The sequence below is a fragment of the Sinocyclocheilus anshuiensis genome, unplaced genomic scaffold, assembly GCF_001515605.1.
Source record: "Sinocyclocheilus anshuiensis isolate Anshui unplaced genomic scaffold, SAMN03320099.WGS_v1.1 scaffold560, whole genome shotgun sequence".
Classification (NCBI taxonomy): domain Eukaryota; kingdom Metazoa; phylum Chordata; class Actinopteri; order Cypriniformes; family Cyprinidae; genus Sinocyclocheilus; species Sinocyclocheilus anshuiensis.
In genome coordinates, this window is record NW_015554116.1 from 621,419 (window position 1) to 637,279 (window position 15,861).

At 35.6% G+C, this 15,861-nt stretch overlaps 1 protein-coding gene across 4 annotated transcripts in view; it reads right to left on the reverse strand.

Annotated features, from left to right (window-relative positions):
- Nucleotides 1-6,523: 6,523 nt before the first annotated feature.
- Nucleotides 6,524-15,861, reverse strand: part of nfia (nuclear factor I/A) — a 205,484-nt gene continuing 196,146 nt past the window's right edge. For all 4 annotated transcript variants that reach the window (XM_016462198.1, XM_016462196.1, XM_016462195.1 and 1 more), the window contains one exon: nucleotides 6,524-9,526. In XM_016462198.1, coding sequence (XP_016317684.1) covers nucleotides 9,512-9,526 — 15 coding nt within the window. In that variant the 3' untranslated portion in view covers nucleotides 6,524-9,511. The remainder of the gene's footprint in view (nucleotides 9,527-15,861) is intronic.

Here is a 15,861-nt window from a genome sequence, read left to right on the forward strand (position 1 = left end):
TTTCGTCTCGGGATTGTCTCTCGCCCTGTAACCCAATCCTTCGCTTGCACCATTCCCTTGAGGGAATCCAAGTTCACTGTCACACCACTTCTCAGGGAAAGTGAGCGAGAGGTAGAGGTACGGTCAGCAGCTCTGCCGGGGTGACGGCATCACAAACCTGCATTAATTAAGGCGCTTGTGACCGCAAATAAAAGTCAGTTCACGTCAGTCATGTGTCAGCTGTGCTGTAAAAGAGCGGGAATTCTTTCTTTGGGTGCCATTACGTTTTCTTCTTACATATAGTGTGTTTTCAAAACATATGCTGTAAACTACAGTGTTGGGTATTAGCGGTGTTTGCTAAGGATAGCATCATTGTTACTATTGCTCATTAAATATTAAACTGTGTTGCATAACTTTCGTACTACAGATACCTCAAATTGTAAGTTTAGAAGTATTGTGTTACATTTCTAAGCGATCTGACTGAGGTTTTTGCCTGGGGGACAATAAAACAAAAGAAGAACAAGAAGAAAAAAAGACGGGATCTGAGCCATGTAGAAACCAGAATAACACAAGTCTTCTTCAATCTTCTTCATATCCAATTTAGACATTTTACAAACCTGATTCCAAACACATCTGTAATATATGTGCAGTATTCATTTTTTATATATAATTTATTGCTGTTGTCATAGTTTTATATGAATATGTCCTTTACATTTTGTGAATATTTATCATGTCATTCATTTTAGCCTCTTTTAAAATTAATACATTTTTTCCCCCTTTTTTAAATCTATAATTTAGTGCATTGTTTTTAATATCTTGGATTGTTTTTCCATGTTTTGGTCAATAACAGTTTTAATTAAAATACTTTGATTTAGTCAAATTATTTAAAAAAATATTTTAATGTCTTAAAGTGAGTTTAGCATTATTTATATTATTATTTATATATAGTTGTTATTAATATTTTAAATTAGCTTTAGTTTTAATTTTAGTTAAGCTTTAGTCATGTTATGTGCTTTTGTCATTTTTATTAGTCGTTTTTTAATATTTCTATTTGGCTTTTTTATTTATTTATTTTATTTGTATTTTTCATTTTAGTAATTGTAATACTTCAAAGTAAACTTATTTTAGTTAGTTGCCGGGGCAACATTTCTGTTTAGTTTTTCCGTTTCAATACTTATTTAACTTATTAAATTTTTATTCCATTCATTACATTTTTATGTGACTTTATTTCAGCTTTATTTCAAGTACAAAAAATGTTTTGGAAAAATAGTTACGAATAAATAATAAATAATAGTAGTTGAAATGAACACTGGAAATATAGTTGTAAATTTATAGTAAAGTAGTATTTGTAATATAGTAGTTGATTTATTACATTTTTTTAAATAGTTACCTTTACCTTGATGTCCCATGACTTTGTTGATGCTGTTACTATGATTCCACTGATGCAGATATAACAGATATTCTCTCGGAACAACATATAAACTCTGGCAACCATTTAGGACACGGTAGCATAATGGCGGCTTGTTTTGAACCACTCCAATTTGAATCGCCTCTTTGCGAGAGTTCATTTGCGTTAAACGCTCTCAGAGTAAACGTTTACATCACTTCCTGATTAAAACGTAATGTTATATATTATTTCGTTCTCAAGGTATCGATGAGCTCGTGTGCTGAGCGTGCCTTCATTCCACTTCCTCGAGCCGTAACCAGCTCTCAGAGAGCAGGCCACGGGGCACTTCAACATCAAACGAGGCATGAACACGAGACACCAGCATATAAGCGAGAACGCCGGCAGTGCGGCCCAGGCCTCCATCTGCGCTCAGACAGCTGGCATCAGCAAACTAACCACAAAGTGCCTGGATTACACACAACATCTCTTAAAGCCTGCCAACACACTGCACACTTTGTACTCATCAAACCATCCACATCAGTAACTCATTCTAAACGCCTCGTATAAAGAGAAGCGAGGCGGTTTTGACGGCGATTAGTTGGAACCTGTGAAGGAATGAAGCCAGACACGGAGGTGTACAGCATTAGCGTCTTTTATTTCGGTTTCTTTTTTTCTCTCATTTCTCGTTGCATAGGAAATGCACATCTTGCTTTTAGTAATTGAGTCAATGGAGGTGGACACTAATGGCTCCAAGAGAAAGGGGCAATGTCACTACACAGAAAAAACAAGGAAAAAAGTTCAGAGTAAGAACCGAAAAGCAAACAAAGTCATTCACAGCTCAAATACAGAAGCTCCGTGGAACTAGTTATGGAGCTGGTACCAATACAACATGAAGTTTTCTTCAGGAAATGTATTATAGGCACAAGGTTTTATTTATTTTTTTGTATTTTCTTTTTAGATTGTATCTAAAACGTAAGTATGTATACGGTGATTCTGCGATGTGAGATGGAGCTGTATGAGATACCAACACTCTAGTGGCAATTCGTAACTATTTTACGCTTCGGCGAATTGGTACGGATGTACATTTTCGCACAACCTTCCTACTTCCTCAGCTGAACCGTCTTGCGTACTTTTTCATAAAATCGCCGCTTTGTAAAATAGTTACGTTTTCTCACAAGATGGGGTTGGATATACGAAGGATGATGATGGACATAAAGATTTGGAGTGGTGGAGCTGGTTGCAGGGGTCTTGTAACATCACGCCGGAGATTTACACTAACCACCGCGATTGTCTTCTTTACGAGTAGGGCCGCAGTGTTGGTTAATTTTCAACAGAAGGGGTCTAGCAGAACTTTGTTGAACGTCCTCAGACTATACGCACAATCACATCTGTTTCCAAAAAATGTGGTACAGCACGTCCTTAAGATATTTATTAATAAGTTTAAACAAAGAGGAAACACTTTAATCGTAACCATTTGCTGTGTGTTTCGGTTTATGGATATTATTGATTGCTAGAAGACCTCTTTTCCTTGGGGTTGGATTTGATGGTCCTGGTTTGCAAACTATTATTTTCGAGTCCTTCGAGTCCACACTCGATATTTGAATCCTACCCTTTAGTTGGCTCGAAGTCAAACATCTCTTTCGAGGACCTCCTAAAACTCACTTGGTTCCATTAACGGTTCTCACGTGTACATTCTTCTGCCGACAAAGAACGAATATCGTACTTCGGTGACACTGCAACACCACTACTAAATTCCGAATGTAAGTCGATTATTTTTAGTGAATCCACACTAGTGGAATTTGACTCCCGAACAAATGATTTTTCAAACCAGGGCTTGAATCAAAAATATTTAGCACGACCAGTGAAGTCCAATTTCCAAAAGATACTTTTTTGAATCAGTTCTTTTTAGTAAAGCCCGAAAAGTGTACTCTGATTATCGAACGAACGACTCTTTGAGTCACGTCTTTTAATGAATCAAAAATACACAGCTCAACATCAGTGTAGTCCGATTCTTAAAAGAATGACTCCATTGAGTCGGATCTCTTCAGTGAACCAAAACAGCGCAAATAGTGTATAATGACTATGGTGTACTGTAGTTGCTGACTGCTTGTTTCAATGACGATTTGTGGCTAAAAACAAACATTATGCGTTTATCAGTAATATTTTATCAAATATAAAGCCCAATTATTAGATTGCATTTATTTATTAAATAAATAATACATTTATTTTCGAAATCATATCATTTGGCAATGGAATTGCATTTCTTTTCTTTTTTTCCAAATATTTATTCCCTAAAACCACTAATAGAATCGTTAAAGGAACCATTAAGGAATCAGATTCGTTCTTCACGATTCTCATCCCCATCAAAGAGCCTTTCGTATTTCACTTCAGAACTCCAGAGATGTTGTGAATTGCACCTACAGCAAGAAGATGCCAGTTCCACTGAGTATCGATTGTCTAGTGTGAGAACACACGAGGAAACACAGACCTTCATGATTGTTGTTGGAGATAATGGAGATACTGAGGGCTACAGCAGGACATGGACCAGAATTTAGGTGGACGCTATGTTTTTGTAGACGTATATCCTTGACTTCACTATGCAATTATACTACGGTGAAACTGGTTGGGAACAAGTAAACGGAATGAATTGGAGAAGCATCTTGGAGGATTTTGACTGGTAGCAGAGTTGGGTTAGATCATCTAGTCACATTTATAACAGTTGGTTATGGAGGCGCATGCAGTTTATAGAGTGTGGTTACTGAACAGCTATAATCAGAAAAGGCTAGTGGTGTTGAGAAAACAGAAACGATTACAAACTGTTAACTGGTTTGATATTCAGAGAGCTATATAATACAGTTTTTCACAGGCACTACATTTGATCTTAAATACATCAGGTAAAATGCTGGTTTGCTTTTAGTTCCATTATTTCTTTGATTGCGATACAAGTTCTTAAAAAACGAGGAAGGCAAAAGTGCAAGTACCAGACTCTGATTAGATTAGCGTGTCGTCAGTGCATAGTTCTCATGCGGATTACGCTGCTATGCTATCAGAAAGCAGGGTCGTTTCCAGTTAGCCTCCACTTTATCAGCAAGATTTAGCACCGTGTAATGATACCGTTTGGTGCAGTTAAGCCACCTGCCACTGGTGCATGATGGGGTTAAATTCATGGTATAGTGAACCTGACAACACGTTTATCCATATGATGGGCCCCTGAAGGTCAACCCAGGCTCTTTAAGCTCCTCATCAGGCCCAGTTCTGCAAATCGACTCCCGAAAGTGAAACATGGGTGTTTAGCGTAACAAAAAAATGTGTACCTGTAGTCAGATCTGTAGTTCTTTATTTCAATGAATGGCCGCATACTTGATTCAATTATTGTGTTTTTGGTTTTTTTAGACTTTAAAATGTCTCACGATTGAATAGTACCCTGATATAAGCCGTATTTCTGCCTTAAACCATCCAATGCTTGGTTCCCGCCTCAAATGAATATAAGCGATACAACAAGAAGGCCCACAAAAATGGGTACATAAAAATGATAAAGGCCTGCGGGGCCTTTATTCAACCCTGTTTTAGGACTAGCATGAAATTGATGCTATCATTAATGAAAGTATTAAAGGGATAGTTCACCCAAAAATGTATGAACAGTTGACGGTAGCCATTGATTTCCATAGTGTTTTTTCTATACTATGGAAGTCAATGGGTACCGTCAACATTTTTAAAAATATCTTCTTTGGTGTTCAACAGAAGAACGAAACTCATACACGTTTGGAACAACATGAGGGTAAATGATGACAATTTCCATTTCTGGGAGAACTATCCCTTTAAAATATCACTAAAAGTATAGAATGTTAAGATTTTGATAAAATGCCACAAATTATTTGTAATACTTTATGTAATCTGTGTGAACAAAAAAAGACCAAACTGAAAAATGACAAAATGGGATGGGAAAGCTGACGACATGCAGGACTCAAAATGTCCTTATTTTTGACCATCGTCCCTTTATCCTCAAGAAAAGTCAAAGTTCTTCCTTTTTTTGCGTAATTGTATGTCTTTTCAGTGTTTTAAACCACCATCAAGCGATCTTCGTGCGAGTTATGTGACCTGAGGGCCTCGCTTTCACATGAAATGTAGAATCGAGTGAGGAATGGCTTTATCGACGGCGCATCGTGACCGACCTTCTCGTCATTTAACGTTGCTCGAGTGTCTCTGTGTGTGCTGGTGGGCGGTGGAAGAAAGATGAAGAAGCTGAAAAGAAAAAAGAATCATGCTGCATATCAAGCGGTTTATTTTCCTGCATGGAATGGTGAACACAAAAAGATGCCTAGATTAATTTATAATAGGGGCATCCTTTGGCTGTCTATGTCATTGTCTTCTGCCTAAAACTAATTTTAAAATGCATAAAAACGCTCTCTTCTTACCAACATCCTCAGAATTATCTAGATTTAGCTTCATCAACACTGATGCAACAAATAACCTTCAAAACATACAGCATACTTGTAACATCCATTTACAATGGGGCTTTCACCTCGGCATCCTACACTTTTCAAGTATAGGAGTACTTCTATACCATCGAAGAAGAAATAAGTCCTTAAATACATACAAAAAGGAAAGCAAAAAGAAAACAAAAAACAGGAAACAGGAAGTTTTCAACTTAAATCCAGTTCCTCAGAGGACAAACAAAACCAGTTATATTTATGTGGCCTTAATACAAACAATCAGAAAATTCACAACACTAGTTTTTCCTCATTTAATCAATGTTACAAAAGTCCTGCATTATAAAATAGGGCAGCTTTAAAATCAGTGTAATTAATAAAACTATACAATATACAAACATCAAATCTCCCATACTCGGGTGCGTCCGCCCTAACTCTCGTATCTAATCGATTCGGTTTGTTCGCTTCTCCAGCGTCTTCTCCAACGTTGTACCAAAAAACTAAATTACACACACAACACGAGAACAAAACAGACTGCCCAAACTATTGCTTGAAATTCTTTTTCTCTTTTTTTCTTTCTTTAAAAAGGGTGCAATTTTGTCATTATCTTACACACACAGCCAATCTCGCTGATTAGATGCCAGGCTGCTCGAAACAAGGTTTTTGTGACAAAAAAAAAAATATCCGTGCAATCGTGTTTCCCTTCGCTCTTTTAAGCCCTGGAAGCTTTTTTTTTTTCTGTATTTTTTTCTCAATTATCACAATTGTCATTACTTTATATTTAGTGCAGACGATTAAGAAAGTAATGCCCAACTCATTTCTAAAGGGTAGGCAAGGACAATGACAAAAAAATCACGCTAAAAAAAACCCCCACACAAGTGTAACTACTAAACCATCACATCATATGCCTGGGAAATTCGTCCCCATAATTCGTTTTTTTTTTTTCTTAAATGATGTATGCAATAGAAAATAAACAGGTAAACAATTAATATAACACGGAACTTTGTCAAAATGTACAAAAACTGGGCATATTTTTTGTCCTGGACGTGTTCGCTTTTGTGTGTTTGTGATGGAAAGGAAGTTTCCTCGTTTTTAAGGCTTGGTTGATTGCCCGAAAAAACACAAAGTATGCGAAAACATTGATGATTGTTTGTGTGAAACCCAAGTTAGGCTGATCAATGGCGTTTTCTCGTGTCATGGGCATGAAAAACACACTGACGTTCAGCCACTTGACCTGTCAAGTGATCACTTTGGTGGTAAAAAAAAAATAAAAAATGACTACATGAGTGCAAGCAAGTATTGCATATTAATCTTTTCCTCATTATTCATCTCTGGGAACGAAAACAAATCCAGGAAGACCGAAAAAAGAAGAAGTAGTCGTCATTTAGAAATTGCAGCAACATCCATAAATATCAATACACTACTGTTAAATCGGAGAAAAAAGGGCACGATGACACAAAAACCTTCGCGTTACGCATTTTCTTGGGCGAATGATTGACTTTCAACTGATTGAAGTGTAAACGATGGGACTTTCGAAGCAACGGACGACCGAAAGTGGCGATATGTAGTTAAATGGAGAGCAATACTGTGTATTATCAATTAGCACTAATTTGACTCTCTCCAAATGACTACATGTGGAAGGTGGGGTGATAAGGTCAAAAAATATTCACATCTCCACATTACAACTTGTGCAATAACTCAGAACTAGACCATCGCTCAAGGCACATCGATGTGGAATTGTTCGTGCAGTTGGAAAAGGGACGATGAAGTGCGTACATATGAAAACGATTGATCTGACGGGAATAAAGGAGGAAGGGAGACTTTATAGAAATTACGACAACCTAAGAAGAGTCTGAGAGATGTTTAGCTGGTTGATTGTGAGAACAGCAGTAAAAATACCCTTTTTTCAAAGGACCAAACAAATACTTGATCGGCAAGTGCCCGATGTTGGGATTACAATGTTTTTCACACTACTTTAACTCTACGTAATCTATGTAAAAATTTGTCACTAAGACTAGAACATGCAGATTATTTTCTTTAATTTAAAAAAAAAAACTTTACTGAGCTTTGATCGACGGTGGATGAGACTGTAAGTGTATATATTTATATATATATGTTTCGTACAGGAAACGAACAAAAACTCAAAAAACAACAAAAATTGCATGCGAGGGAAGCTGGATCTTCACATTTTTGCACGACGCTTTCGAAAGTGTCCGCGAGGAAGTTAGTTCTGTATTTCGCCTCTTGCGTTCGCATTTAAACAGTCGATTTTTTCATTCATGATTTCGCAAACGGCTAATTTTCTTACGTATTTCATTATGTGCTCGGTTAAATTAAAATATTTGCTGTAGCGTTTTGGAAATGAACTAAATTGATTGTTTAAACTTTGATATTTCTTAAAGGGATATTTGCTCTACAATGCTAACAATCGAAGAACAAGCAAACAAACACATAAAAAACAACAACAGAAAAATCAATTACAGCTCCCCTTATTTCTCACAAGGCTATTTGTTCTATTTTCCTCTTTACGTGTTTTTTTTTATTTTTTGTACCCCGATATTTTAGAGTCCTGGAGGTGTGAACGGACTAGGAAGAAAAATATATATATTTATATATATACTTTTCAACAATCGCTTCAACGATCTATCTTACAAAGATATTTAACAATCCAACATCTACCCAACAAAATTGCACTTTCCTCAATTCAGTATTCACGGTTAACCTTTTCTTGCAGTTTATGGAAGATCGAACCTTCACTTGGCCCTTGGTGTGTGACAGACCTTCCGCTGGGGTTTAGGAAGACTAGAAAGAATCGCGATGATTTTTGTACGAAAAACACAAAATATGAACATGCCTCCAAGTGGGGAGATCTCCTGTTAGCATACCGTAAAATGACCTGGTATCAAACATCACCGTTCATGACTTCTTCATCGCCTGCCCCAAAATGACACAAAACAACTGAAAAAATGGGTTTGGTTGAGTCCTTGAAAGTTCTTGATCTGACATGGTGTTGATGGTGGTGGTGATGATGGTGGAAAGGGGAGGAAATGGTCCTGGCCAGCAGACGCAATAGAGATTTTTAGCTGGTGGCATATCTGACCCAGGCGAAACCTCCAACGTTCACCGATACGAAAACCGTATTGATCCGTCAAAACACGAGTGATTGAAAGGCAGAGCTCCGACCTCCGGGTGGTTGTGGGTTTGCGACCCTTGGCCACAGACTGCGTTGGAAACGCCTTAGAATTCACTTTAAGACCACAGGCACAGAAGCGGGAAGCTCTTTGATTGCGTCATGTTACGTTTTCCTCGTCTATCTGTGAGGGTGAACCAAAAACACAACAAAAACAAACAAAAGAAAAATAAACGTGCACGTTTCCGAGAAAAGAAAGCTCTTCTTTTTTTTTTTTCGAGCTCCACCCTCAGAAGAGCTGGACAGCTACTATATATGAATATAGGCATGTAAACCATACATATGGAAGAATACATATGGACTATATAGATATATAGTAAGTGGGTGTAAGCGCATTGAGTCGGTTCCTCTTGTTCCAGGGCTTGGCGGGGTTCTGCTGGAGCCATGCTGTGGGTCTGTCCGGTACTGGGGCAGCAAGTGGCTTCTCTCTGTTCAGACTGGTGTACATGTTTGCGGGTCGTACTCATGGGAGACAGAGGGGGTGGTCGTGTGACCTCGGGAGCGGCAGGTCCGTGTCGGGAGTCTTTAGCCCAGGTACCACTGTAACAACACAGAGAGGAACAGATCGGTGAGCTCTGGAGTGCAAGTTCAACGATTTCAATGAACAATCAGTGTCATCAGCAGTGTGTGAACTATATATATTTTATATATATTTTTGCCATCATTATATATATATATATATATATATATATATATACAAACGATTAATCACGATTAATCACATCCAAAATAAAAGTTTTTGTTTGCATAATATATGTATATGTGCTGTGCATATTTATTATGTATATATAAATACACACATATATAAATGGATAATGCTACTAAAACATTGTTTAAAAATGCTGCTTGATAATATGTAAAATAATAGTTTCATCTTACTTTTTACCTTATTTACTTTCTTAATATGTTTCTGATGTTATTGTGCAAGATTCATCAGTGCATGTTAATTAAAAATAAATGTTTTATAATCAAAATGTATTTTTAACCCCTCCTCTCCAACCACCTGTCATATAAAGACCACTTTCATGATTCAATCAATTCTCAAAGGATAAAATCAGGTCTTGTCGTACATTTCTTTTCTGGCTGAATACACACTTTTGAACTATGCCACAATGCAAAAAAAAAAAAACCCAAAACAAAACATAAAAATAAAATAAATATATAAAAGTTGTGACTGCAGTTTCATGTCAACTAAGACCCCCAATCCTTTTGTTTTTACCTTCTTTGGAAGGTTTAAGACTGATTATAACCCCCAGAACTGTCATTCATATAGTATCAGTATTATAATGGCAAACAGAAAAGCATACAGCGCTTGTTGTTTTCTTATGGGGTCACTTTTGTATCAGCGTGGTGAGGTTTTAAGACGGTGCTTGACTCTGTGAGGGCTCAGCTCGACAACATTGTTTCTCTTCCTGTTCCTGTCCATCTGTTCCCTCTCTCTGAATGCCTCTGCAGTGCTTTCCGCCACACGGCCGTCTGTGGACTGGAGTGGTGAGGTTAGCACGCTGCACCCCTGTAATCCTTCAGTGAAATGGGCTTATTGATTGCTGTGCTCCATTGTTCACATTTCCAGCAAGTGAGCAAGTGTTGTTCGGTGCTCGCCCACTTTTTCCCTTCGTTCTTCCCTCCCCTTTCCAGCTTCCCCCCTCCCACCAAGTTCAAGTTCATCCTGGTGTTACATCATGTCTGGTTGCCAGGGACAACCAGACAGCGTATACGTGACTATCATTAGCAAGGCCCTTATCCCTCTTTCTTTCTGTCCCTCTCTGATCCCTCTTTCCCTGCTTCCTTTCTTGCTATTCTCTTTCTGGCCGGCATTCTGTCCGAGCGACGTGATGCGATCCGCCCCATCCGGCCCTCGCTGCAAATACACAAGCTTTTGATTCAACGCGTTCAGTGAATCGCTCGCTCCTCCCACCGCTCAGCTCATCATGCGCACATGATGTCCACCAATCAGCAGCCGTAATTAATTAAGCCCACGGAGTTTTCAGCCAATCAGAATAAAGCGCTGAAGGACTGCCCTCTAATAACAACACAAGACTGCACACCAGAGTCACAGTTTCTTGTTTTCTATCATTATTGCACACTTTATGAAACTAACTTTAAATAACTTTATATAACTAAACTTTGATTCAATAAACATAATTTTGCATTCAATTAAGATATTTTGCATTTTTAATGCATTATACTGTATATACACTTAAGTTCTATTCTTTACATTTCTGTAATATAATTTTATATAAATATATTATCATAATATTCAGATAACATACTTAACATACATAACATGAGAACAAGACATGCTAAATATTTACTTATTAATTGTATTTTTTATGTTTTTATTATTTTTTATAATGTCATATAAAGGTGTAAATATTTGTACATATTTATTATTTTTATAATGTCATATAAAAGTGTGTAAATAGACATGCTAAATATTTACATATTTTTACTTATTTTAAATAACTGCACACATTTTGAAAAATGTGATAAAGCATAATATAAATAGGCTTTAAAGTGATTTTTTAATTTTATTATTTTTTATAATGTCATATAAAGGTGTGTGTATATAATATACACATACACACATGCATGTAAATATTGTATTATTTTATATATATATAAATGAATATATATATATATATATATATGGCTTCATAAAGCGTTTTTTCTTTGTCAGATTACATTATATATATATATACACCTCATATGTAAATATTTCTTATATTTTACAATATATACATATGACACCTTACACTAAATGTATATGTGAATTTTATTTATTTTAAATAATGATATGCATATTTTAATAAGGTATTATATAAACACTTCATAAAAAAATATTTTTCTTTTTTTTGTTATATAACATGTACAATATGATACCTTGTACTAAAGGTATATGTGAATACTATATAATTATTTAATAATTAAAAAAATAATTTAGAATATTTTCATAATGCACTACATTCACATAACTTCATATTCAGTGTTACTTTTAGGCCTATGAGGTATTTTTTATTTATTATTATACACTATACCTCCAAATACACTTTATATAAAGTCTGTAAACAAATGATACATTTTAAAATATTCAAAAGACATCATAAAGCTATTGTAATGTCTTATAATACTTAATAAACATTACTGTTACTGCATTTATGTATTCATGTATAAATCCATACACACACGCACATGCATACATAAATATCACATATTATATCTATATATTATAACTGTGGTTATTTTTGAATAGATATATATATATTTATATAACATAATAATGTGCAATATTAATGAATACATTAATAGTTTATTTTATCATCTAGGCTTCATATAATGCTCCAGCAGGTTAATCTGGTAGATGATCTAATGTAGTTAAGAGGAATGAAATGATATGTGAGGTTGAGTGGCTTCACTCTGGTTGGAAATGTCCCAGACATCGGCGTGGAAGGCTCTAGCGTACGGCTCGTTTAAATTCTATAGCTCACCGCAAGCGCAGCGGAGAAACTGGAAGGTTAGTTTTTAATCAATAGAAGTTGCTGACTCTGGACTTCTGCGCTCCGGTGCAGTGCAGCTTCCTTGTGTCTTTGTCTATCGGCTCGACCGCTCTCAAACATCCCCCCTCCCTCCCTCTGTCCCTCTCCTGTCCTGAGAAGACTTTTGGAGACTCAGAGAGCAGGAGCGTGTTGGGTTCTCTGCGATACTCCCGTAACTGTGTGGACAGTCTGCTTATGTTACAGCACAGAGGCTGTGCTGACAGCTGTGATTTAGTCTGCAGATACACGGCACGCAGGAGTACAGAGGGGAACCAGACAGACAGACAATAAAACGTGTGAAATTACAACCTGTCATTCTTACGTTTGCAGCACGGCCGGCCTTTCAGAACCAGCACAAACGCAGCTAAATAAAGAGAAAACAATCTTGTATAAATCAATTAAGAACTACATTTTGATATATTTTATGGAACATCAGAGAGGTGTTTGCTGGAGATCAACTAATATTCATTTTTCACAGATGGACTGATATGATATACAGATTATTTTACTGTTAAAGTAACCAATAGCAAACATGCAAAAAATAATTAATTAATGCTTAATTTCTGACACAATACACAATGCTAAACAAGTTAATAATCAATATACTACTACAATAAAAATACAAATTCTAAGTATTATCAATAATAATAAAAGTTTAGTAAATAATTTAGTAAATAATTAACAGTAAAAATAATTGATAAACATTAAAATAGCAATTTAACAATAGACTACAACAAACATACATTGTGGATATTATTATTATTATTGTTGTTGTTGTTATTATTAGTAGTAGTATAGTAAAAATTATAAATATTTGACAAAAAAAAACACAATATAAATTTAACAACAATTACAAACAGGACCTGTGAATAAAATATTAATATAATATTAATATTAATATTGTTTTAATAATAATAATAATTTTAGTGGTGAAAAAATATAAACATCTTGAATAATTTATGTAAACATTTAAACATGTAAACTTAATATAACGTTAAAGTCTCAATAGACTACAATACAATTTTATTATTATTATTAATAAAACAATATTAATGATAATTTACTTGTAAAAACCGTAAACACATTTAAATAAATCAATAAAATGCACTGTGAATAATAATAATAATAAATTATTATTGTTATTATTATTTAGTGGTGAAAAAAATATAAAAAAACTTTAACAATAGACTACAATAAAATTTATTTTGATTATTATTTTTATTTTTATGAACAATATTAATAATAATTTGCTAGTAAAAACCATAAACATATTTAAGTAAATCAATAAAATGCACTGTGAATATAATAATAATAACAATAATAATGTATTAGTAAAATCTAATTTATGCAAAAACATTAAAATATCAAATTATTTTATCTATGAAAAATACATGCAAACAACATTCAAATAATTAATTAAATTTTCCTGTTGAACATTCAGTGGTGCAATGGGTGCTACTCTTTAGACACCTACAAAAGGCATTTATCAGTTCAAAAGATAAGTAATAATGCATAAAAGTGTAAAAATAAAAATCTTTAGCGCGAAACTTGCTTATAGAAGAAACTGTGTGGGATAATCTATGATTTATGGCTTTGTTCAAATCCCTAACCCTAAGAATTATCAATAATAATGATGATTCTTGCCTTAGCAAGCAGCACTAATGAATCTTTTCATTGGCTCTCAGCTCAAAGAAGTCCTCAAAAGTCCTTTGCGGTGAAGTGGAACGCCGTGCCAGAAGAATTAAAGAGGTTTCACACACATCCGGATCAGTTTTATAGACTCTCAACTAATGGATGATGTTAAGATTTAATTAGGGGTGACAGAACCTAGAACGGTGTAAAAATGTACCAGGAATAAAACATCAAGTGTAAAAGGATCACTTCCTAACAAGAACAGATGCATTGTGGGATAGTTCATCTGGAAGGGCGAAAAACAACGACAATCCCAGACTGTGGGATTCAACCTCCTCCATCTGTCAGGAGACCGAATCAAGCTCCAGGCCCAGGAAGAGAGCGAGATTGGGAGAGAAAAGCAAGATTCAGCAGAAAAAACAAACAAAATGGTGGTGCGAGAGAGAGCCAGACGCCCCGCGGGCCGCACACGAGATGATCCACGATCACTGACTACCTTCGAATGACTCTTCGATACCTCGGCCTGTTCAAACAACCATACAAACATCGTCTCAGAGCGGCATCTTAATGGACTGTTTCTTTTTCCTAAAGGTTCTGTTTGGATGGAGCTTCAAGCCACCCACACAGAGTCAACACACTTGGCTGTTTGTGTTCGCTTTGGCGGGAAGGATGTGTACGGGATTAAGTCATTTCAATACAACAACGATAACGTTGTGGCCTGCGGTTAGCATTAGCCATGTGAAGTCACAGAGGGCTGTTGTAGGGTTTTGAGATGTTCATTTCCCAAATGAATTTTGAACCGGCTCTTTTTAATGATTCATTTGAGCATTTGTGATTCACTTGGCTGTAGGGGAGAACCACACTTACACACAAGAGAATGGGAAACCACTGTGAATCAATTCATTTTATTTCTGGCAGTGATGCAAGGATGTAAAAGGTTTTGATACTTCATCTGTTTTGTAACTAAAAATTGCTAAAAAATATACTAAATATATATATATATATATATATTTAAAAAGTAAATGATAAAAATATTTGTATATTTTATGAATATTTCTGGATTTTTTGTAGGGGTGACCCCGAATAGTCGAAGATTCGATGCTTCGATAGGAGGAGCCTGATTCGATTACCAATCTCACAGTCGAATATTTGTGTGTTTGATCATGCCATTTTGGCTGTATGGGGGTCTGATTTCAAATAGAACTACCGGTTTTCTCCCAATAAGTTAATATACAGCCTATTAAAATAATGCTGTAAATAAGAATCTGAAAAGAAAGAAACTTCATATAAACATTTTAACGTGCGTGAATAAATCCAACCACCCCTATAGATTTAAGTTTTACTTTTCATAATCCGTGACCGACAGAGGAGCATCTTGGCGGCAGGGATTTAAAACTTTAACAAGACTCAAATTGACACAGGCAGAGTGTAAAACTGGATTTTTTCGATCAGGTAGGGTACAAGTGATTTCAAAACATTTCAGCCGGTTTATATATATTGTGTATATATTATTTATCTCGTATAAGATGCATTTGGTTGAGTTGCGCTGCAGTAAAGCGCTTCATTGTAGTACTACGGTGATTATCTCTTCAGCACGCAGCGCAAGCAGGACAAACAACAATGCAGAATATTAATAACTATGACTGGGACTGTCATATACACAACAATTATAATGAGAATACTATTATAATAAAATGCTGTGAATTT